Below are 19,258 nucleotides of genomic sequence, written 5' to 3'. Positions count from 1 at the left end.
AAATGCTGAAGTCATTTTTTAAAAACATTATAGATTTTTTTTTTAATGGCAAGAGTAGTCTATAATCATGTAACCTAGTGTTGTAAATACAACATAATAAAGGGTTTTTTTTTTTTAAACATTAATATTCACATTATGACGAGGCTGGGAAAACAAAGTGTGGAGGGACCAACAACTATGTAGTACTTTGACCTTAACGCTTCAGTGCAGGGGCTGGAGCAGGTGGTCATGCTGAATACAGGCAGGTGTTGTCCAGTCAATTACAAAGTTTTTTTTTTTTTAATTAATTAAAAAGTTTTGTAGCTCATGAAGGAATGGAAATAATGATGATTTCATTTTCCATTCTGTTAAGAGACAGGAAAAGTGGGTCAGAGTCTTTAGTGGTAAGCCTTAAAATGCACTTCTGGTATTATAGGTTAAGATACTCTGTAACGTGCTATATTGGTAATTAATTAGTAAAGGTGCAAATTAAAATGGTACAGAACTGAATGAGACTACAAGGAAAAAAATAAGATCAAACCTGAAGGTCTACAAATGAATAGAAATGATTAACGCCAATTTCTTCTAGGACTTACTAAGCTGAGTCATGAGAATTATTACTTACATTTTACATTTTGGTCTAATATATTTTTTGACAAGTATAGATGAAAGCAGAAGAAAATCCACTCCAATACTTAGTGTTCAAGACACAATCCTAAATACACCCCTGTGGCTGGCCTGTAATATATATGTTAGATGTTATATACAGTAGACTTACCAAGTCAATAGTCTAAGCAATCAAGCCACTTCACTGTTCAGTTTCTTTACATCATGAAATGAATACTTGGTATTAACCTCCCAAATGTCAAGAAAATGTAGACTAATTACAGATGTATATAATTAGCATTTAACTATCCACAAATATTTTAGGAAATCCTATCATAGACAGTGTTTCTTCTATATAAAACTGGGGAAAAAACAAGAATTAAGTCCTTTTGGTGAATATAGCAAGGCAATGTTTAGTTCATTTTTATAATGCAGAAGTCCTGATACATGGTGTTTTCATCTTTGAACTTCCAAAAGGCTATAAAATTGACTCTTCTCAAATATTTTAGAATTTCATTTCAGCTATTTCCTTTTTACATTCAGAAGATTGGGTGCAGACACTTTCACTTTGCCAGGAATGTTTCTTGATAAATCTGTGTCCTAAAAAAAGAAAATTGCTGAATATCTTCACATCCTGTATGGTCAATCATGTTTCTTTTATGACAAAAAAGAAAAACATTTCCAAACTTTTAGCTGAAATGGTACTACTGCTTCTAATAAGACAGCATTTTCTACTAAAATAACAAAAAACTGCTAACATTTTAAATTGTACTGTCAGTCTCCACATTCCTTTTCTGAAGGAGAACTTTACCTTTACGCTGCGGAATAAGTCTTTTTCTCTTGCTGTTGCTTCTTTGGAATGCATGAAACTATTCAAGGCTGTTTTTGCAGCTGTAAATAAAAAAAAAGTAAGAATAATCTACTACTGTTAAGTCACTGAACTGTTTAAAATCGTAATTCAAAAAAACAAATTTAAATACCTTTTCCCTTTTTCTGCACTCCAGGAGTAAGTTTCACTTTATATCTTTAAAAAGGAATTACATGTGTTACTGAATAGACATTACAAAACAATTCACAAAAGCCATTCTGTCAACTAATGGTAACTTACTTGTAATTTGTCATGGTGGTGTAAGGGGCACATATTGGAATGGCAAACAGTAGTACATCTTCAGGATGTGGCTGGCCTGTCAAAGAATCAAATAGGTTTTCCTAAAAAGGGAAAACAACAGTTACAAAAGCAATTTATACCACTCTTTAAAAAAAAAATGCAAAAACACCTGGATTAATATCTCAACATATTTTTTATCTTTTTCTGATACATACACCATCTAAGCTGGAACAGTCATGCTTAAACTCTGCTTCATAGTTCCAAAGAGTTGAAGACCAATGTTTAAATATATTCTTTACTACTTAATTTTTGCCTAGCATAATAAGTTGAGAACAATAATTTTCAAAATACCACCTACAGTTCCATTTAAGAGAAAGAAGGCCCAGGAGCAGTGGCTCACACCTGTAATCCTAGCACTCTGGAAGACTGAGGCTGAGGCGGGTGGATCACTTGAGCCCAGGAGTTCAAGACCAGCCTGGGCAACATGGAGAAACCCCATCTCTACAAAAAATACAAAAGTTAGCTGGGCATAGTGGCGGGTGCCTGTAGTCCCAGCTGCTCGGGAGGCTGAGGGGGGAGGATCACCTGAGTCCAGGAGGTAGAGGTTGTGGAGAGCCATGATCCTGTCACTGCACTGAGTGACACCAGCCTGGGTGACAGAGACCCTGTCTCAAAAAAGAAAAAAACTATTGGATATTACCTGAGTTGCAGAAACCTGTTATGGATTTAAATGATGCAGTAATAACCACAAGTAGATTTAAGTCCCATCACATGGAAATGGGACTAATACCTTGGCTACACCACTATTTCTCGACCTGGGGAGATTCTGCCCTCAGAAGACAATGGGCAATGTCTGGAATAGTTTTGGTTGACATGATGAGGGGTGAGAAGGAAGAGGTAGGGGCTGCTACTGGCATCTAGTGGGTAAAGGCCAAGGATGTCGCTAACCATTTTATAATGAATGGGACAGACCCCACAACAAAGAATTAACCAACCCCTAATGTTAATAGTGTCAAAGCTGAGAAACCCTGGACTAGAACAGCCTTCTCTCTTCCCCATTATTAAGGAGAAATCCCAGAGCTTCTTAGAGTTCTTATTTGCTGTGCTGCCTGTGAGATTGCCCCTATTTATTTAACAATATGAATAAACTTACAGATTTAGGACAGAATACTTGGTGCTGAAGTATAATTGATATTTGAGTGTTTGCTATGTGCCATAAACTTTTCTAAATACCCTTTACATATATTAGTTATCAAAACAACCCTCTCCTGGGTTCAGATAAGGAAACAGAGGCACAAAGAATAATGTTTCCAAGTTTGTACAGTTACATACAGCAGAGTTGGGATTAAGACTCTGAAAGTTTGACTTCTTGACCTGCAGTCTTAAGTTTTTAAGTTTTAATAAGTTGTGCTTCAAACATTCTGGGAACTGAATTGTAATCACAGTGTTGCAGTAGGAACCCCAACATAAAATCATACCTCATTTCCCTGTTGATCCAGATCTTGCTCCTCCTGTTCCGAACATATAAAAATAAAAATGTCAGCTATAATGTAAAATGAAATTCCACACCATTAAACCATAAGGAGAAAGAAACAGTGATATAACCAGACTGTCATTGCTGACCCACAGGGAAGTGGATTCGTGTGTTTGTGTGTGTGTGTTTATTAAGAAAGTAATGTCATTCAAGAGAAGAAGGGTAGTTCTCTGAAGTAGAGGAGGTGGGAACTGAAACTTTCATATAAAGTATATGTTAAAGCAGCAAAAGTTACAGGGAGAATTTAAAATGACAACTAAGGCTGATAAGTTTGCCAGGAGAAAAGCAAATAGAGAATTCTGGTCAACATAACTTTTATTTAAATATTTGTTCAACACTTTTGGATAAATTTTTCCCATATCCCATAAAATATGCTTAATTTTGTTTCCTTAAGAAAAATCTATCTGGAGATAACCGATTGTCTCAGTCTGTTCAGGCTGCTGTAACAAAATACCTTAGACTGTATAATTTATAAACAGAAATTTTACTTCTTACAGTTCTGGAGGCTGGGAAGTCCAGCGTCAAGGCACCAGCAGATTCAATGTCTGATAAGGGCTTGCCTCAAAGATGGCACCTTAGGCTGGGTGTGGTGGCTCATACCTGTAATCCGAGCACTTTGAGAGCCTGAGGTTGGGGGATCCCTTGAGCCCGGCAGTTCAATACCAGCCTGGGCAACACAGGGAGACCTCATCTTAAAAAAAGATGGCACCTTATTGCAGTGTCCTCATATGGCAAAAGGGCACTCATTCACGACAGAAGAGCCCTCATGACTTCACTTCCTAAAGGCCCAACCTCTTAATACCATCACGCTGGGAATTTAGGTTCCCATATATGAATTGTTGGGGGGTATAACATTTAGACCACAGCACCTACTCATGAAAGAACATTAATAATTAACACCTCTAGTGAGCAGTTTTGAGTCTAGGATTTACAGAACACAAGAATAATGTACAAATTTTAAGAGCCAAAATGAGTTTTAGTATTACTAAACAACAACTGTTCATCAGGGAAAAAAAGAAAATAGTAATACAGAATCCCTGTAAGCATTACCTGCACTAAACTGAGCACACAATTATAACTCAAGCTTTCCATAAAAATGCTGGAGACAAAAGTAAAATTTTTTTATTCAGTCTCTATTTTAAACCAAGTTATTAAAAAATAAACAGGCTGGGCGTGTGGCTCATGCCTGTAATCCCAACACTTTGGGAGGCCAAGGCAGGCGGATCACCTGAGATCAGGAGTTAAAGACCAGTCTGGCCAACTAGTTTCTGGTGAAACCCCATCTCTACTAAAAATACAAAAATTAGCCAGGTGTGATGATGCACGCCTGTAATCCCAGCTACTTGGAAGGTTGAGGCAGGATAATCACTTGAATCTGGGAGGCGGAGGTTGCAATGAGCCAAGATTGTGCCACTGCACTCCAGCCTGGGCAACAGAGCAAGACTGCCTCAAAAAAAAAAAAAAAAAAAAAAAAGGCAAGAAGATGTACATATTCATGTAAGAAGATATACAGAAGGCTGAGCTTGCTGTACTTTTAATAGAACAATTAGGCAATCATCTTAACTGGAAAAATACAAACTTCTCACTGGTTTTGTAACCAGGGTACTTGGCTCTTAAATGGTATACCCATTTTCAACATTATATAAGACAATATAGCATAGATTCCTACAGAAAAGCTTAGAGAAAGTGAAAATTTATTTTCTACTCATCTTCGAGATAATCCCAATTCTCTTTCCTTTTTTTTGAGACAGAGTCTCACTCTGTCGCCCAGGCTGGAGTGCAGTGGTGTGATCTTGGCTCACTGCAAGCTCCACCTCCTGGGTTCGTGCTATTCTCCTGCCTCAGCGTCCTGAGTAGCTGGGACTACAGGCGCTTGCCACCACACCTGGCTAATATTTTTGTATTTTTTTAGTAGAGACAGGGTTTCACCTGTCTCTACTATGTTAGCTAGGATGGTCTCGATCTCCTGACCTTGTGATCCGCCTGCCTTGGCCTCCTAAAGTGTTGGCAATACAGGCATGAGCCACCGCGCCCGGCCTCTCTGTCTTAATTTAACTCAGTTCCCATCAGAATCAAAGCCTCTCCATAAAACTGATTACTTCCTAAAGGCTTGTAACAAAATTTTTATCAGCTATCAGTACTACCAGTTCATGCTTAGATAAGATACTGCAATTTTAGTCTTTCAGGTTATATTTCTGAGATGACATTCCATTAAGAATAGGGTTACCCACTTGTCTTGGTTTTAGCACTGAAAGTCCCATGTCCTGGGAACCCCAGGATGGTTAATCACCCTAATGAAGAAGCAGAAGCCCACATGTATAGTAGCCTTACCTTGTCATCATGTGGATCATCTACAGCAAAGTCTTGCAACTCATGAGTTATAACCTCAAGGAACGGAGTTTCTTTCTTAAGGTTGTCAGAGATCCTTTGTCCACCTCTGGGTTTCTGGGGCTGTTTCTTCACAGGTTCATCCTTTGTTTTTCCTTTCTTCCCCTTCTTCCCTTTTTCTTCTCTGTTTGAACCTGCAGACTTTAATTCATAGAGGAAACATTAGTCAGTGTTAAGAATGTATTGAATGACTGTCATATGCTAGGCAGTGGACTAGATGCCCATTTGAAAAGCAAAAGAAAAAATGTTTTTAGATGTTACTTACCCCCAGCAATTTCATGATAAGTTCACGGTCTTCTTCATCCTGGTCTTTGTATTTTTCTTTCATTTTTTTCATTTTACTCTACAAAATCAGAAGATTTTGGTTGGAAATATTCAGCAAAAAAATGTCAACAAATACTTGCAAAGAAATGGTGTTACTTTATATTCTCTGTCAAAAGTGCTTACTGAATAAGGCACCATTATAATAAACAATATGAAGTCTACAAAGTTGGATAACCGAAGTCCTCATCCTCAAGGAATGTACCATAGGGTGGAGAGAAGATACACAGAGAAGTCAGGATAAATTAACACAACATAAAGAACTGCGAGGAAGAAATAACGTAAAACAGTATTGGAAAAGCAAGTCTAAAAAGAGAGAATAGTAATAGCAAGTCATCACATTTGGTTGGAGTCAGGGTACACATGCAGGAAGAATAAGAAATAAAGCAGCAAAGCTAGGCTAGGCACTTATTCTAGAGGCTTTCAAGACTCTGTATTTTATTAAATAAACCAGTTATTCTTTACCCTGATTACATCCCCAAATCACTCTAGGGGTTTTAAACTATAAACATCTAGGCCCCACTCTAGAGATTTTTGTCTTGATTAATTGTATTAGCTGGGACCGAAATAACACATTTTGAAAATTGTGAAGACTTCCCTAAACAGGACACAAACGCCGTAAAAGAATACTGATAAATCAGACTTAATTAGAATTTTAAAATGCTACTCATCAAAAAAGACTATTAGAAAAGTGAAAAAGAACAAGCCCCCAAGTGTGAAAAGCACTTGCAATACATATATCCAAGAAAGGACTTGTATTCAGGATTAGAGAGAACTCGTATACATCAACTAGAAAGATAGGACAAACCAATTTTTAAAATAGGTGCTTTGAGGTCCAATAAACACGAGAAAGTGCTCAATGTCATTAGTCATCAGGGACATGAAATAAAAGCCAAATGAGCTATCAGCATATACACACTTAAATGACTGAAAAAAGAAAACCTGATAACACCAAGCGTTACTACGGATGAGGGGTAACTGGACTCTCATACACTGCTTGGTGGGAAACTGACACAGCTACTCTGGAAAACTGACTGGCAGTATCTAAGAAAGCCAAACAACATGTATGCCACAACCCAGAAAATTCCACTCATACATATATGAACAGAAATGCATACTTATGGATCCAAAAGTCATGTGAGGGTCTGGCATGGTGGTTCACGCGTGTAATCCCAACACTTTGGGAGGTCCGGGCAGGTGGATCATCTGAGGTCAGGAGTTCAAGACCAGCCTGACCAAAATGGTGAAACACCATCTCTACCAAAAATACAAAAAAACCAGCCAGGTGTGGTGGTGCATGCCTGTAATCCCAGATACTTGGAAGGCTGAGGCAGGAGAATCGCTTGCACCTGGGAGACAGAGGTTGCAGTGAGTCAAGACCATGCTATTGCACTCCAGCCTGGGCAACAAGAGTAAAACTCTGTCTCAAAAAACAAAAAGTCATGTGGGGATATTCTTAGAAAGTGGCAAGCATGAGCCTTCCAGCTGGGCGCAGTGGCTCACACCTGTAAGCCCAGCACTTTGGGAGGCCGAGGTGGGTGGATCACAAGGTCAGGAGCGAGACCATCCTGGCCAACATAAGTGAAACCCCGTCTCTACTAAAAATAGAAAAATTAGCTGGGTGTGGTGGTGTGTGCCTATAGTTCCAGCTACTCAGGAGGCTGAAGCAGAAGAATTGCTTGAACCCAGGAGGAGGAGGAGGATCCAGTGAGCTGAGATCACACCACCACTGTACTCCAGCCTGGCAACATAGCAAGACCCTGTCTCAAAAAAAAAAAAAAGAAACTGGCAAACAAGCATAAGCCTTCTGGGATGCTGGAAACATTCCAAGTAAAGTATCTGGATCTGAGTGGTGGTTTCACAGATGTGTGTGCTTACAAAAATTCACTGAGGCCGGACACGGTGGCTCATGCCTGTAATCCCAGCCCTTTGGGAGGCCAAGGCAGGTGGATCACGAGGTCAAGAGATGAAGACCATCCTGGCCAACATGGTGAAACTCTGTCTCTACTGAAAATACAAAAAGTAGCCAGGCATAGTGGTGCACGCCTGTTGTCCCAGCTACTTGGGAGGCTGAGGCAGGAGAATTGCTTGAACCCGGGAGGTGGAGGTTGCAGTGAGTCGAGATCAGGCCATTGCACTCCAGCCTAGGCAACAGAACGAGACTCTGTCTCAAAAAAAAAAAAAAAAATTCACTAAGCCAAAGATTTGTGCATTTTACTATTATGTACACTGTACCTCAAAAAAATTGAGAAAAAATATTGTTACCAATAAACTGGACTGAGAAATGGAAAACCTGATGACAACAGAGTTTCTTAGAAAATACAACTTCGGAAAACCAACTTCAAAAAAAATCCCAGAAAACCTGAATAAACCTAAAATTATTAAAGAAACTGAAAATAGTTCTTAAAAACCTCCTCACAATAGCCGGGCATGGTGGCACACACCTGTGGTCCCAGCTACTAGGGAAGTTGAGGTGGGAGAACTGCTTGAGCCCAGGGGGTCAAGGCTGCAGTGAGCCAAGATTGCAACACTACATCCTGGCCTGGGCAAAAAAGCAAGACTCAGTCTAAAAAAAAAAAATCTCCTCACAAAACTGAAAACATTAGGTCTAGTTTTATAAGCAAACGCTATCCAATTTCAAGGAACAATCTCCATTTTGTGACAGAGTCTTGCTCTGTCACCCAGGCTAGAGTGTAGTGCATGACTTCAGCTCACTGCAACCACTGCCTCCCAGGCTCAAGCAATTCTCCTGCCTCCGCCTCCAAGAAGCTGGGACCTATAGGTCCCACCACACCCGGCTAATTTTTGTATTTTTAATACAGACGGGGTTTCACCATGTTAGCCAGGCTAGTCTCAAACTCCTGACCTCACGTGACCCAACCGCCTCAGCCTCCCAAAGTGCTGGGATTACAGGTATGAGCCACAGTGCTCGGCCACAATCTCCATTTTTTTTTTTTTTTTTTTGAGACGGAGTCTTGCTCTGTCGCCCAGGCTGGAGTGCAGTGGCCAGATCTCAGCTCACTGCAAGCTCCGCCTCCCGGGTTCACGCCATTCTCCTGCCTCAGCCTCCCGAGTAGCTGGGACCACAGGCGCCCGCCACCTCGCCCAGCTAATTTTTTGTATTTTTAGTAGAGACGGGGTTTCACCGTGTTCGCCAGGATGGTCTCAATCTCCTGACCTCGTGATCCGCCTGTCTCAGCCTCCCAAAGTGCTGGGATTACAGGCTTGAGCCACCAACAATCTCCATTTTATACAAAGTTCTAGAGAGCAGAAAAAGAGGGAGAGCTCCTAAACTTATTTTATGAAACTGATATAATGTGTAAACACAAAAACCAGGCAGAGACAGTATGAGAAATTAGAGGCCAATTAATAGATTTTGCTCCAGTAATATACCATAGACAGAGAAAATAATGCAATAGGCTGGGCATGGTGGCTCATGCCTGTAACTTTAGCACTTTCGGAGACCAAGCAGGAGGATAACTTGAACCTAGGAGTTAGAAACCAGCCTGGATATAGACCCTGTCTCTAAAAATAATAAAAATAAAAATTAGCCAGGCATGGTGGCACACACCTGTGGTCCCAGCTGTTTGGGAAGCTGAGGTAGAAAGATGGTTTGGGCCCAGAAGGTTGAGGATGCAGTGAGCCATAACCATACCACTGCATTCTAGCCTGGGCGACAGAGTGAGACCCTGTCTCAAAAACAAAAAAACAAGCAAAAAGAATGCAACAGATACAGAAAAACCACTCAGAGACATTTAGCTCATCATTATTAAAAAAAACTTTCAAAAAGGTGTCTTCCAACAACCAAAGGAAACATCCCACAATGATAAAATCTTAGTTCCTTTAATGGAATTAACAAAGATATACACAATTACTACTTCTATGAAACACAATACTTTTGCTTTTCAGTCACTGCAAAAAACACGGGGAAAATAAAAAGATATTAAGACTAGAAGAAAAGCCATAATTTGTAGACGATATGACTGCCTACAGACAAAGTATTAAAATTAGTAAGTGCTCTATAAGATTGCCCATTACTAGATGAACATGAATGGTGTCTTCCCATGTACCAGCAAATAACAACTAGGAAATGAAAGTTTTAAAAACAGGTAGGGCGCAGTGGATTACGTCTGTAATCCCAACACTTTGGGAAGCTGAGGCGGGCAGATTGCTCAATTATAGTTTTATAATTGCACAATCATGGTTTTCCATAGGAAGACTCAAAGTGGTTAAAATGACAATTCCCCAGAAAATAATCTAAAAATTTAATGTATTTTAATAAAAATTCTATCAGGATTTGCCTTAAAACTTAACCTATCTGCAGAATATTTCATTGTAAAAATGCATCATTTATTATTTCATATTGTTGTACACTTAAGATTAATTGCAGTTTTTGTGCTATTACAAATATAAACTTCAACGTCCTCAGTGCATACCCATCTTTTTTTTTTTTTAGGATAAATTCCTAAAAGAGGAATTGCTGGGTCAAAGGGCAGAAGCACTGTTAAGACGTTTGACTGGAATTCCCATGTTGTACACTCAAACATTTACCGAACGACTGACTATGTAGTATCTATTAAAATGATGAGTAAAAAAAATTCCCCAGGTTTACATAGCATTTCTTTCATCACTTTTTTTTTTTTCAGATTTGCCATTTGTTTTTTAATTTTATTGGTGGTTCTTTACTTTCTCCACCTGCAATGCACTGTGGTACCGTTTTCATATGGTTAGCCATCATTCTGAATATTTCCTATCTTTTCAAATGATCTGCAATATTATTTTATCACATACTAAAATGCTAAATATCAGGTAGTGGTCCTGTGTCTAGATTTTATTCTGTCTCACTTTTTCTGTCTAGCTATTCCTATGTTAATAACATGCTGTTGTAAAAATTCTAGCATTAAATATTTTACTACCTCATAGGGAAATCCCTCATTTTCTTAGCTATTCTCAACTATTTACTCCTTTTAAAATAAAGTTAGAATTATTTTATCAAGCATTAAAATCTCAATTCTGATTAAAGTCATGTTGAAATTATATATGAGGAGAATTTATATTTTTATTATGTTGAGTCTTCCCTTCCTTATGCACATGTCCATTTATTTGCAGCTCACTGGAAAAAAGCATAGGAAAATCTGACCTCTATGAAGGAAAGATCACAAAACATATTTATAAAGATTATAGCCTAGTGTGGTGGCATGCACTTGTGGTCCAGCTACTTGGTAGGCTGAGGTAGGAGGAGTGCATGAGCCCATGAGTTCAAAGCTGTAGTATGCTACAAACATGCCTGTAAACAGCCACTGCACTCCAACCTGGACAACACAGCAAGACCCTCTTTAAAAAAAAAAAAAAAAAAGATTGCAAAGAAATTTAAATTTTAAAAGAGGTACAATGATAAATTAGTCCATAATCCCCTCACTTTTATACTGCTACAGCATTTTTTTTTTGAGACAGAGTCTCGCCATGTCACCCAGGCTGGAGTGCAGTGGCATGATCCTGGCTCACTGCAACCTCTGCCTCCTGGGTTCAAACAATTCTTCTGCCTCAGCCTCTCGAGTAGCTGCGACTATAGGCATGTACCACCATGCCTGGCTAATTTTTGTATATTTAGTAGAGATGGGGTTCACCATGTTAGATAGGCTGGTCTTGAACTCCTGGCCTCAAGTGATCCACCTGCCTCAGCCTCCCAAAGTGCTGAGATTACAGGCATGAGCCACTGCACCTGGCTGCTATAGCATTTTGAAGAGTATATTATATTGTAACCAGACATGGTGGCTAACACACCTCTAGTTCCAAGCACCTTGGGAGGGTGAGGCAGGAAGATCACTTGAACCTGGGAGTTTGAGACCAGCCTGGACAATATAGTTAGACCCCATCGCTACAAAAAATAAAAAGAATTAGCTGAGTATGGTGGCATGCACCTGTGTGGTCCCAACTACTTGGAAGACTGAGATGGGAGGATCACTTGAGCCTAGAAGTTAAGGCTACTGCAGTGAGCCCTGACTGCACCACTGCATTCCAGCGTGGGTGACAGAGCAAGACTCTATCTCGGGGGAGCTGGCGGGGGCGGTGTGGAAAGAGTATGTTCTATCACAAGTACTTCTTTCTTCATCATCCACCTTTAGCAAAATATCTAAGAACTCTAACCAAAATCGAAAAATTACTGAGCTAAATTCTCAATAAATATCAGCTCTGCTACTTAACTAGCTGGACGACTTTGGCAAACCATAGTCTCCTATTACTCTTCCAGATAAAATGAAAGCTTCCGTGCAGATGATCTTGGAAGTCTAAATAACTTCTAGTAGTGATCTCTATGTTCCCCAAATGCTGTATCTACTCAACTAATTTTTAGTCAAAGGAAATCACAAAGGATTATTTTTTGGCCTACATTTTCTATTTCACTTCAACTTTAAAAAATTAAAAAGGAACCTCACAACTTAACTGTGAACCATATAGATCATCTTGAAGTTTACCTTTTGTCCTCGTTTCATTGGCTGTACAGCCGCAACATTTTTGCTTGTGTTCTGATGAGTTTCAATGGGTACAGTACTTTCTTTCTCTTTATCCTTTCCCTCTATCACTTCTACATCTCCTGAGTCACTTGGAAGCTTTTTCTTTTTCATTTCCCTGAATAAAAAAGACATGGAAACATCTCATTCTTAGAATTTCAATTCTTAGTGCCCTAAAAAAGTTCCATGGGAAAGGGCACATATACAGTATATAAATGGTCATGGCTTCTGCTTCACTTGTTAATCACCAAGTTAGAAAATACAAAGATGCTCAAAATCATCACGTAGGAAAAAGATGAAAATTTTTCAACTCTCATGGATTTATCTTTCTTTCCATCATCCAAGCTCAACATATTGTCACCCCTGACTCATCCTTACTCACTAGGCACATTTAGCCCCTGAACACCTTAATGGCCAGGCACTGGGATTTGTACTCTTTGTATCAACATAGCATGGGGAGGTCTTAGGCATTTAATAAAACATTTGTTGACTGGTTGGTTGACTAAATGGATTAAAAAATACACAGGTTAAGAAGGAAGGGTAAATTTTATTACTGTGGTATTCTTTCTGTTCCCAATGCCAGCGTCTTAGTTCAGGTCCTCATTACATCCCACTCAGACTTCCTCCAGAGTCTGTATCTTCTGAATTTTTTTTTTTAAGACAGAGTTTGTGCCACCACGCCCAGTTAACTTTGTATTTTTAGTAGATACAGGGTTTCACCATGTTGGTCAGGCTGGTCTTGAACTTCTGACCTCAGGTGATCTATTCGCCACAGCCTCCCAAAGTGCTGGGATTACAGGCATGAGCCACCACATCCGGCCGTTAACTTCTGTTTTAATCTTCCTTAATCATTTGCCTATGTCACATTCTCTTCGTATCACTTTAAAGGGTACAGTCCAAAATCCTTAGCTTTTAAGTACTCCATTTTTAGTTCAAATTTACTTCTCCAATCATATCATCTACCATTTAATAAACAAACTTTCTCTTCCTTCACACTGAGTCTATTTATCATTTCCCCAAAGCACTATGCATATTACCCCAAAGAAGCACTCCCCTTTGTTAATGCTAATTCTCCTTGGAGTCTCCCTCTTTCATTTACTTAACCGCTAACATATCTTTCAAGGTGTACTTCTGATGTTATTTCCCCAAACATCTGAACTCATAGCAATCTCTTACTCTTGAACTACTTTATCACTTTCAGATACTATTTACATATTTATGACTACTTCCTGAATCCAGGACTCAAAAGCCTCTTTAAGGCATGAGCTTTATACTTTACCTCTTTGTATACTCAGTAAGTATCTAGCACAGTGCTATATGCTCAGAATTCTCTGTAATTGTTTAATGATTATCCTTCTCAAATGAAAAGACTTTACTGTCCATTCCGATTTAGGGCCTCTTCCTGGAATGCTTTAGTTGTCTTAGTCTTTCCCACCCTACAGTAGTCGTTTCCTTCCCTTCTGCCCTTGCCTTGCTTCTACTTGCTTCCTGAGACCTGCTAAAAAAAAAAAAAAAAAAAAAAATTGGCCTGGCATGGCATGGTGGCTCACGTCTGTAATCCAGCACTTTGGGAGGCCGAGGCGGGCGGATCATGAGGTCAGAAGATCGAGACCATCCTGGCTAACACGGTGAAACCCCATCTCTACTAAAAATACAAAAACAAAATTAGCCAGGCGAGGTGGTGGGCGCCTGTAGTCCCAGCTACTCGGGAGGCTGAGGCAGGAGAATAGTGTGAACCTGGGAGGCGGAGCTTGCAGTGAGCCAAGATCACACCACTGCACTCCAGCCTGGGCCACAGAGCAAGATTCCGTCTCAAAAAAAAAAATCAAAAATCAAAAATCAAGTCTTCTGTCTTATGTAAAACTTTCCTAATTTCAGGTATTCCTATTTATTCCTGACAATATTACCCTAGAACTAGTCTATGTAATACACTGAAATCATTATTGTACATATTTATGTAGTAAAAGCTGTCTTATTAGAGCAAGTCCTCAAATAACATAATTTAATTCAACATCATTGTTATAACTTTGATGAGAACAAAAAACAAAATTGATTCCTGGCCATGGCCACCATCTGTGCAGAGCCTACATGTTCTCCCCATGTCTATGTGGGTTTTCACCATGTACTCAGGTTTTCTCTCACATCCCAAAATGCGCATGTTAGGTTAACTGGCGTGTCTAAATTATCCCAGCATGAATGAGTGCCCTGCAATGGAATGACATCCTGTTCTGGGATGGTTCTGGCCTGTTGCCCTGATTTGCCAGGATAGGCTCTTGCCACCAATGACCCTTAACTGGAATAAGCGGTTGAAAAATGAATGAATGAATGAATGACTTAATATAAATGATTGTCAAAAATTCATAAACTATAGTCATACTAATGTACAACAATAAACAATGTAGTATGAAAGTACTTAAAGAACGTGCCATATTTTTGTTTTTGAACCTCATAGTAGTAGGAGTTACTCTACAATTTTCACTTTGCAAATAGTCCTTGATTTAACCCACTACCACAACTACCATCACTCATTGATTTACCAAAAATTGGGTAAATAATTATCATGCTTGCTTTCATTAATCTTTCTTAAATATATGTACAATTTATATTTATTTTAATGTTTAATATTAGAAGTGTTTTCAGTCTTTATTTAGAAGTTTTGTGATGGTTTTGTGACCAAAAATATGCCAGAGGAACTTAACTCCTGTTTATATCAATTAGCCCATGGCAAAATTGGTTTCATTACACATTGTTTCTCTTAAGTCCAAGTTTCCAAGAACCTATTGAAAATGTTAAGTGGGCTGGGCGTGGTGGCTCATGCCTGTAATTCCAGCACTTTGGGAGGCTGAGGCGGTTGGATCATGAGGTCAGAAGATCGAGACCATCCTGGCTAACACGGTGAGACCCCATCTCTACTAAAAATACAAAAAATTAGCCGGGCATGGTGGCGGGTGCCTGTAGTCCCAGCAACTTGGGAGGCTGAGGCAGGAGAATGGCGTGAACCCAGGAGATGGGGCTTGCAGTGAGCTGAAATCGCGCCACTGCACTCCAGCCTGGGCGACGGAGTGAGACTCCATCTCAAAAAAAAAAAAAGAAAATGTTAAGTGAAGGCCGGGCATCAATGGTTCATACCTGTAATCCCAGCACTTTGGGCAGTCAAGGTGGGAGGATCACTTGAGCCCAGGAGTTCAAGACCAGCCTGGGCAACATGATGAAACCCTGTCTCTACAAAAAATACAAACATTTTTGTAGTGGCATGCGCCACTATAGCTACTTGGGAGGCTGAAGCAGGAGACTGCCTGGGAGTTTGAGGCTGTAGTGAGCCACAACTGCACCTTAGCACTCAAGCCTGGGCAACAAAGCGAGACCCTGTCACAAAAAAAAAGAAAAGAAAATGTTAAGTGAGGACTTACTCTACTAGGTCTATTTCATTGATTACAGTGACAGATTAGGGCCCTTAAACAGAAAAATGTATTAGAGCTTAATATTAACAACGAAAAATGTCTGCTAAATCTTGGTCAATTTAATGAAGGAAGTCTTTAAACAGCTAAGTAATCTGTGGTAGCTGAGCTATCAAAAAAAAAAAGAAAATCATGCTTTTTAGTTAGATAACACAGATGTGTTTACCTTCTTTCCTTGGCTGACAAATGTCTCCGGCTCTGTGATTTACTGTCACTCTATTAAAACCAAAAAACAGGCAAATGCAAACAACACTATTATTAATTTTTTTGAAAAGTATTAAAAAGTAGAAAATGATTCCTTGAGAATAGGATGTTCTTCATAAAACTGAAAATAGCTTACAGAATTAGAAGATTCCTCTTTTGAAGCCAATTTCTGGAGGGACCTATGAAAATAAACAGAAGGGAGTCTCTACCAGCCTGTAAAAGACACTCATTTACAAAGCCCCCAGATGTTCCCACACCATACTCTTCAGTACTGGCAATCCAACAGATTTTCAGATTTGGTAAAGTGAGAAAAGCATACAACCAAATTGCTCCTCTCTCCACACTTCCATATACATTTTAAAATAGGTGACGTGTATTGAAAACTTACTGTGTGTCAGGCACCGCCAGATGGTATACATGCATAAATCCCCATGAAAGGGATACCATTCTGTTTTCACCAAGAAGGAAACTGAAGCTTAAGCACAAAGTAACTTTACCAAGGACACACCCTAAGACCCAATACTGGTCTGTCTGACTCCTAGACTGTTCTGAATTACATCGTTACTTGTGCATTTATAACTAACAGACCGGATGATCTGTAAAACATTATGTAGACTAAAACACATTGTTTGATGGAATTGCCTTTGTTATGTTTTTAGCAATTATAACCATTGAGTTGTTTCTCTTTGGGTCTAGTTTGGCCACTCTAAACGCACTGTATTTTTCTACCCTGGTCCGGGGAATTTCTTTGCAGACAGACCCAATCAAATGGTGAAAAAGCAGTAAAACAATCGAGGGTAAAAGTACGGATGTCAATCTTGGTATTATCTTGGTAAGGATTACCTCATCATCATTCTCGGCTTACACAATAATATGTAAAATTTTATTTTTTAATTACCTTTGGGGTTGAAGGTGGGACATGTCAATGGTAGTATCAGGATAATTTAATGTCTCTTCCCCTTCATCCTTCATTTCACCAACAGGATCCTGATCTTTTCTAACCTCTTCATATTCTCCTTCATCTTCAGAGCTTTCTTCCTGAATGAGCTCCTCATTCAGTTCATCTCTACCACTCTGAACAGTGATATCCTCTTGGTTAACCTGAGTCATGAGTTCTACTTCTACAGGAGGAGTTTCATGTTCCTCTTTATCCTCATCACTGCTAGTATCACCTCCATCTGTAGAATTACCATAAGGAAAGTCAGTGTGGGACTACCAACCAAGCCAGGTCATTTCCTGAAAACGTCATAAAAATATTCCACTGACTGTTTCTCCCATATTTCTCCAAAAAATCACCAGAAAAATGCCTGATCGTTCCCAAAGGGTACTCTTAGACAAAAGAATAACCTGTATCATGAATAGGTTGAACTAAATGATCTCCAAGATCCTTTACCACAATAAATTTCTTGGACATTGCTACCCTTTCAACAATGAAAACCACACGTTTGCCTTAGTTGGGTATTTCCAAAAAGCAAGACAGCAAAATCAGTTGTATAACTTTTGCTGCTTTTATTATAATTTGCACATAAAACTTAAATACATATTATATAACACACATAACAGGTGCTCATTCTTTTGCAAAGGAACTAATAGTAGTAATAGGGTCTACTGTCTCACTTGCAAAATGACATGCCACCACTCATCTGACAAGGATGGTTACAAGAATAGAAAATAATGTAAATAGGCCAGGTGCAGTGGCTCACGCCTGTAATCCCAGCACTTTGGGAGGCCGAGGTGGGTGGATCATGAGGTCAGGAGTTCAAGACCAGCCTGGCAAAGATGGTGAAACCCCGTGTACTAAAAATACAAAAATTAGCCAGGCGTGGTGGCAGGTGCCTGTAATCCCAGCTACTCAGGAGACTGAGGCAGAAGAATTGCTTGAACCTGGGCAGCAGAGGTTGCAGTGAGCCGAGATCGCGCCACTACACTCTAGTCTGGCAACAGACTGAAACTCCGTCTCGGGGGCAAAAAAAAAAAAGAATGTAAATAAGGCCCTTTATACAGTCCCAGGGAAATGGTGAGCTTCAATCAATAGAATCTTACAGCACAACAGTAATAGTAAATGAAACAATGCAATATTACCTGTAAAAAGGAATGACCTTAGCAGAGAGAATAACTACAAAATAGTTTAGTGGGAATATTTTCCGTAGTTCCTTTAGGTAGGCAGGTAAATTTATTCTAGCAACTATAATTACTCTCTACTTGAAACAAATATTTTGCCTCCCAGGTTCAAGCAAGCCTCCCACCTCAGCCTCTTCAGTAGCTGGGACTAGAGGCGCTGATTTTTTTGGTAGAGACGAGGTTTTGCCATGTTGCCCAGGCTCGTCCCTGGGTTGTCCCAGCCCAGGAGCTGGTCTCAAACTCCTGAGCTCAAGCAATCCACCTGCCTCGGACTCCCAAAAGTGCTGAGATTACAGGCATGAGCCACAACGCCTGGCCTGATAAGTACTTTTAAATTCACTAGAATAAATATATTTAGCATTTCCAAAAACAAAATTCAGTAAAATTTACAGCAAGTAGTTTGAGTTTTTTTAAGATATTTAGATTATCCCAAAAGAGACATGATCTTCTAAGGATTTAGAAGCAAAACTTGGTAACAAAAAACATCACAAAAACTAATTTCTTAAAATCTATAAACTACCTAATTGTTCCATTTCTTCTGATATGAGTTCGCCTGTGCAACTTGCCAGTGTCTCCATGTCTTCATCCTGTACTCTGACTTTTCGTTCACCCCGATGTCTCCAAACACAAGACTCATCTACCTAAAGAAATAGTTATTTTTCAGTGACGGAGCTTTAAACAAGACCAGTGAAAATCAGGAAAAAAATAAATAAATAACCAAGAAGCTGAAGAGTACCTTAAAAAGGAAGCTAAACCCCATCATTAGATACGAGGGAGGAAGAAAATTCTTTTTTCCTACAAAAGATAACATACATTAATGCTTTAAAAATCAGGTTTCTCTACTTTTTGCTTACAAAACAAAAAAAAATTAGTGTCAGATGACACGAATGGTCATATCCATTTTGTCTTTTGCTATGTCATGAATAACATTTATATTATAAATAATATAAAATTTATTTATAGAACTGGGCAGTATGTATAGGAACACTTATTAAGAAGAAAAAAAAATATACGCTTGCTCTGATATTCT

General features: G+C 39.2%; 1 protein-coding gene across 3 annotated transcripts in view; it reads right to left on the bottom strand.

The window, feature by feature from the left end:
- Window positions 1-14: 14 nt before the first annotated feature.
- The window catches only part of NEMF (nuclear export mediator factor), a 69,851-nt gene continuing 50,607 nt past the window's right edge, over window positions 15-19,258 (bottom strand). For all 3 annotated transcript variants that reach the window (XM_033188105.1, XM_033188106.1, XM_033188108.1), the window contains 13 exons: window positions 18,965-19,023; window positions 18,749-18,869; window positions 17,006-17,285; window positions 16,244-16,286; window positions 16,070-16,119; window positions 12,410-12,563; window positions 5,881-5,958; window positions 5,559-5,756; window positions 3,172-3,204; window positions 1,694-1,794; window positions 1,566-1,609; window positions 1,397-1,476; window positions 15-1,185 (listed from right to left, as the gene is read on the bottom strand). In XM_033188105.1, coding sequence (XP_033043996.1) covers window positions 1,108-1,185; window positions 1,397-1,476; window positions 1,566-1,609; window positions 1,694-1,794; window positions 3,172-3,204; window positions 5,559-5,756; window positions 5,881-5,958; window positions 12,410-12,563; window positions 16,070-16,119; window positions 16,244-16,286; window positions 17,006-17,285; window positions 18,749-18,869; window positions 18,965-19,023 — 1,319 coding nt within the window. In that variant the 3' untranslated portion in view covers window positions 15-1,107. The remainder of the gene's footprint in view (window positions 1,186-1,396; window positions 1,477-1,565; window positions 1,610-1,693; window positions 1,795-3,171; window positions 3,205-5,558; window positions 5,757-5,880; window positions 5,959-12,409; window positions 12,564-16,069; window positions 16,120-16,243; window positions 16,287-17,005; window positions 17,286-18,748; window positions 18,870-18,964; window positions 19,024-19,258) is intronic.

This window comes from Trachypithecus francoisi, unplaced genomic scaffold, assembly GCF_009764315.1.
Source record: "Trachypithecus francoisi isolate TF-2019V2 unplaced genomic scaffold, Tfra_2.0 Lachesis_group3, whole genome shotgun sequence".
Lineage (NCBI taxonomy): Eukaryota > Metazoa > Chordata > Mammalia > Primates > Cercopithecidae > Trachypithecus > Trachypithecus francoisi.
The sequence above is the reverse complement of the archived record's forward strand: the minus strand, read 5'-3'. Positions and strand labels throughout refer to the sequence as shown.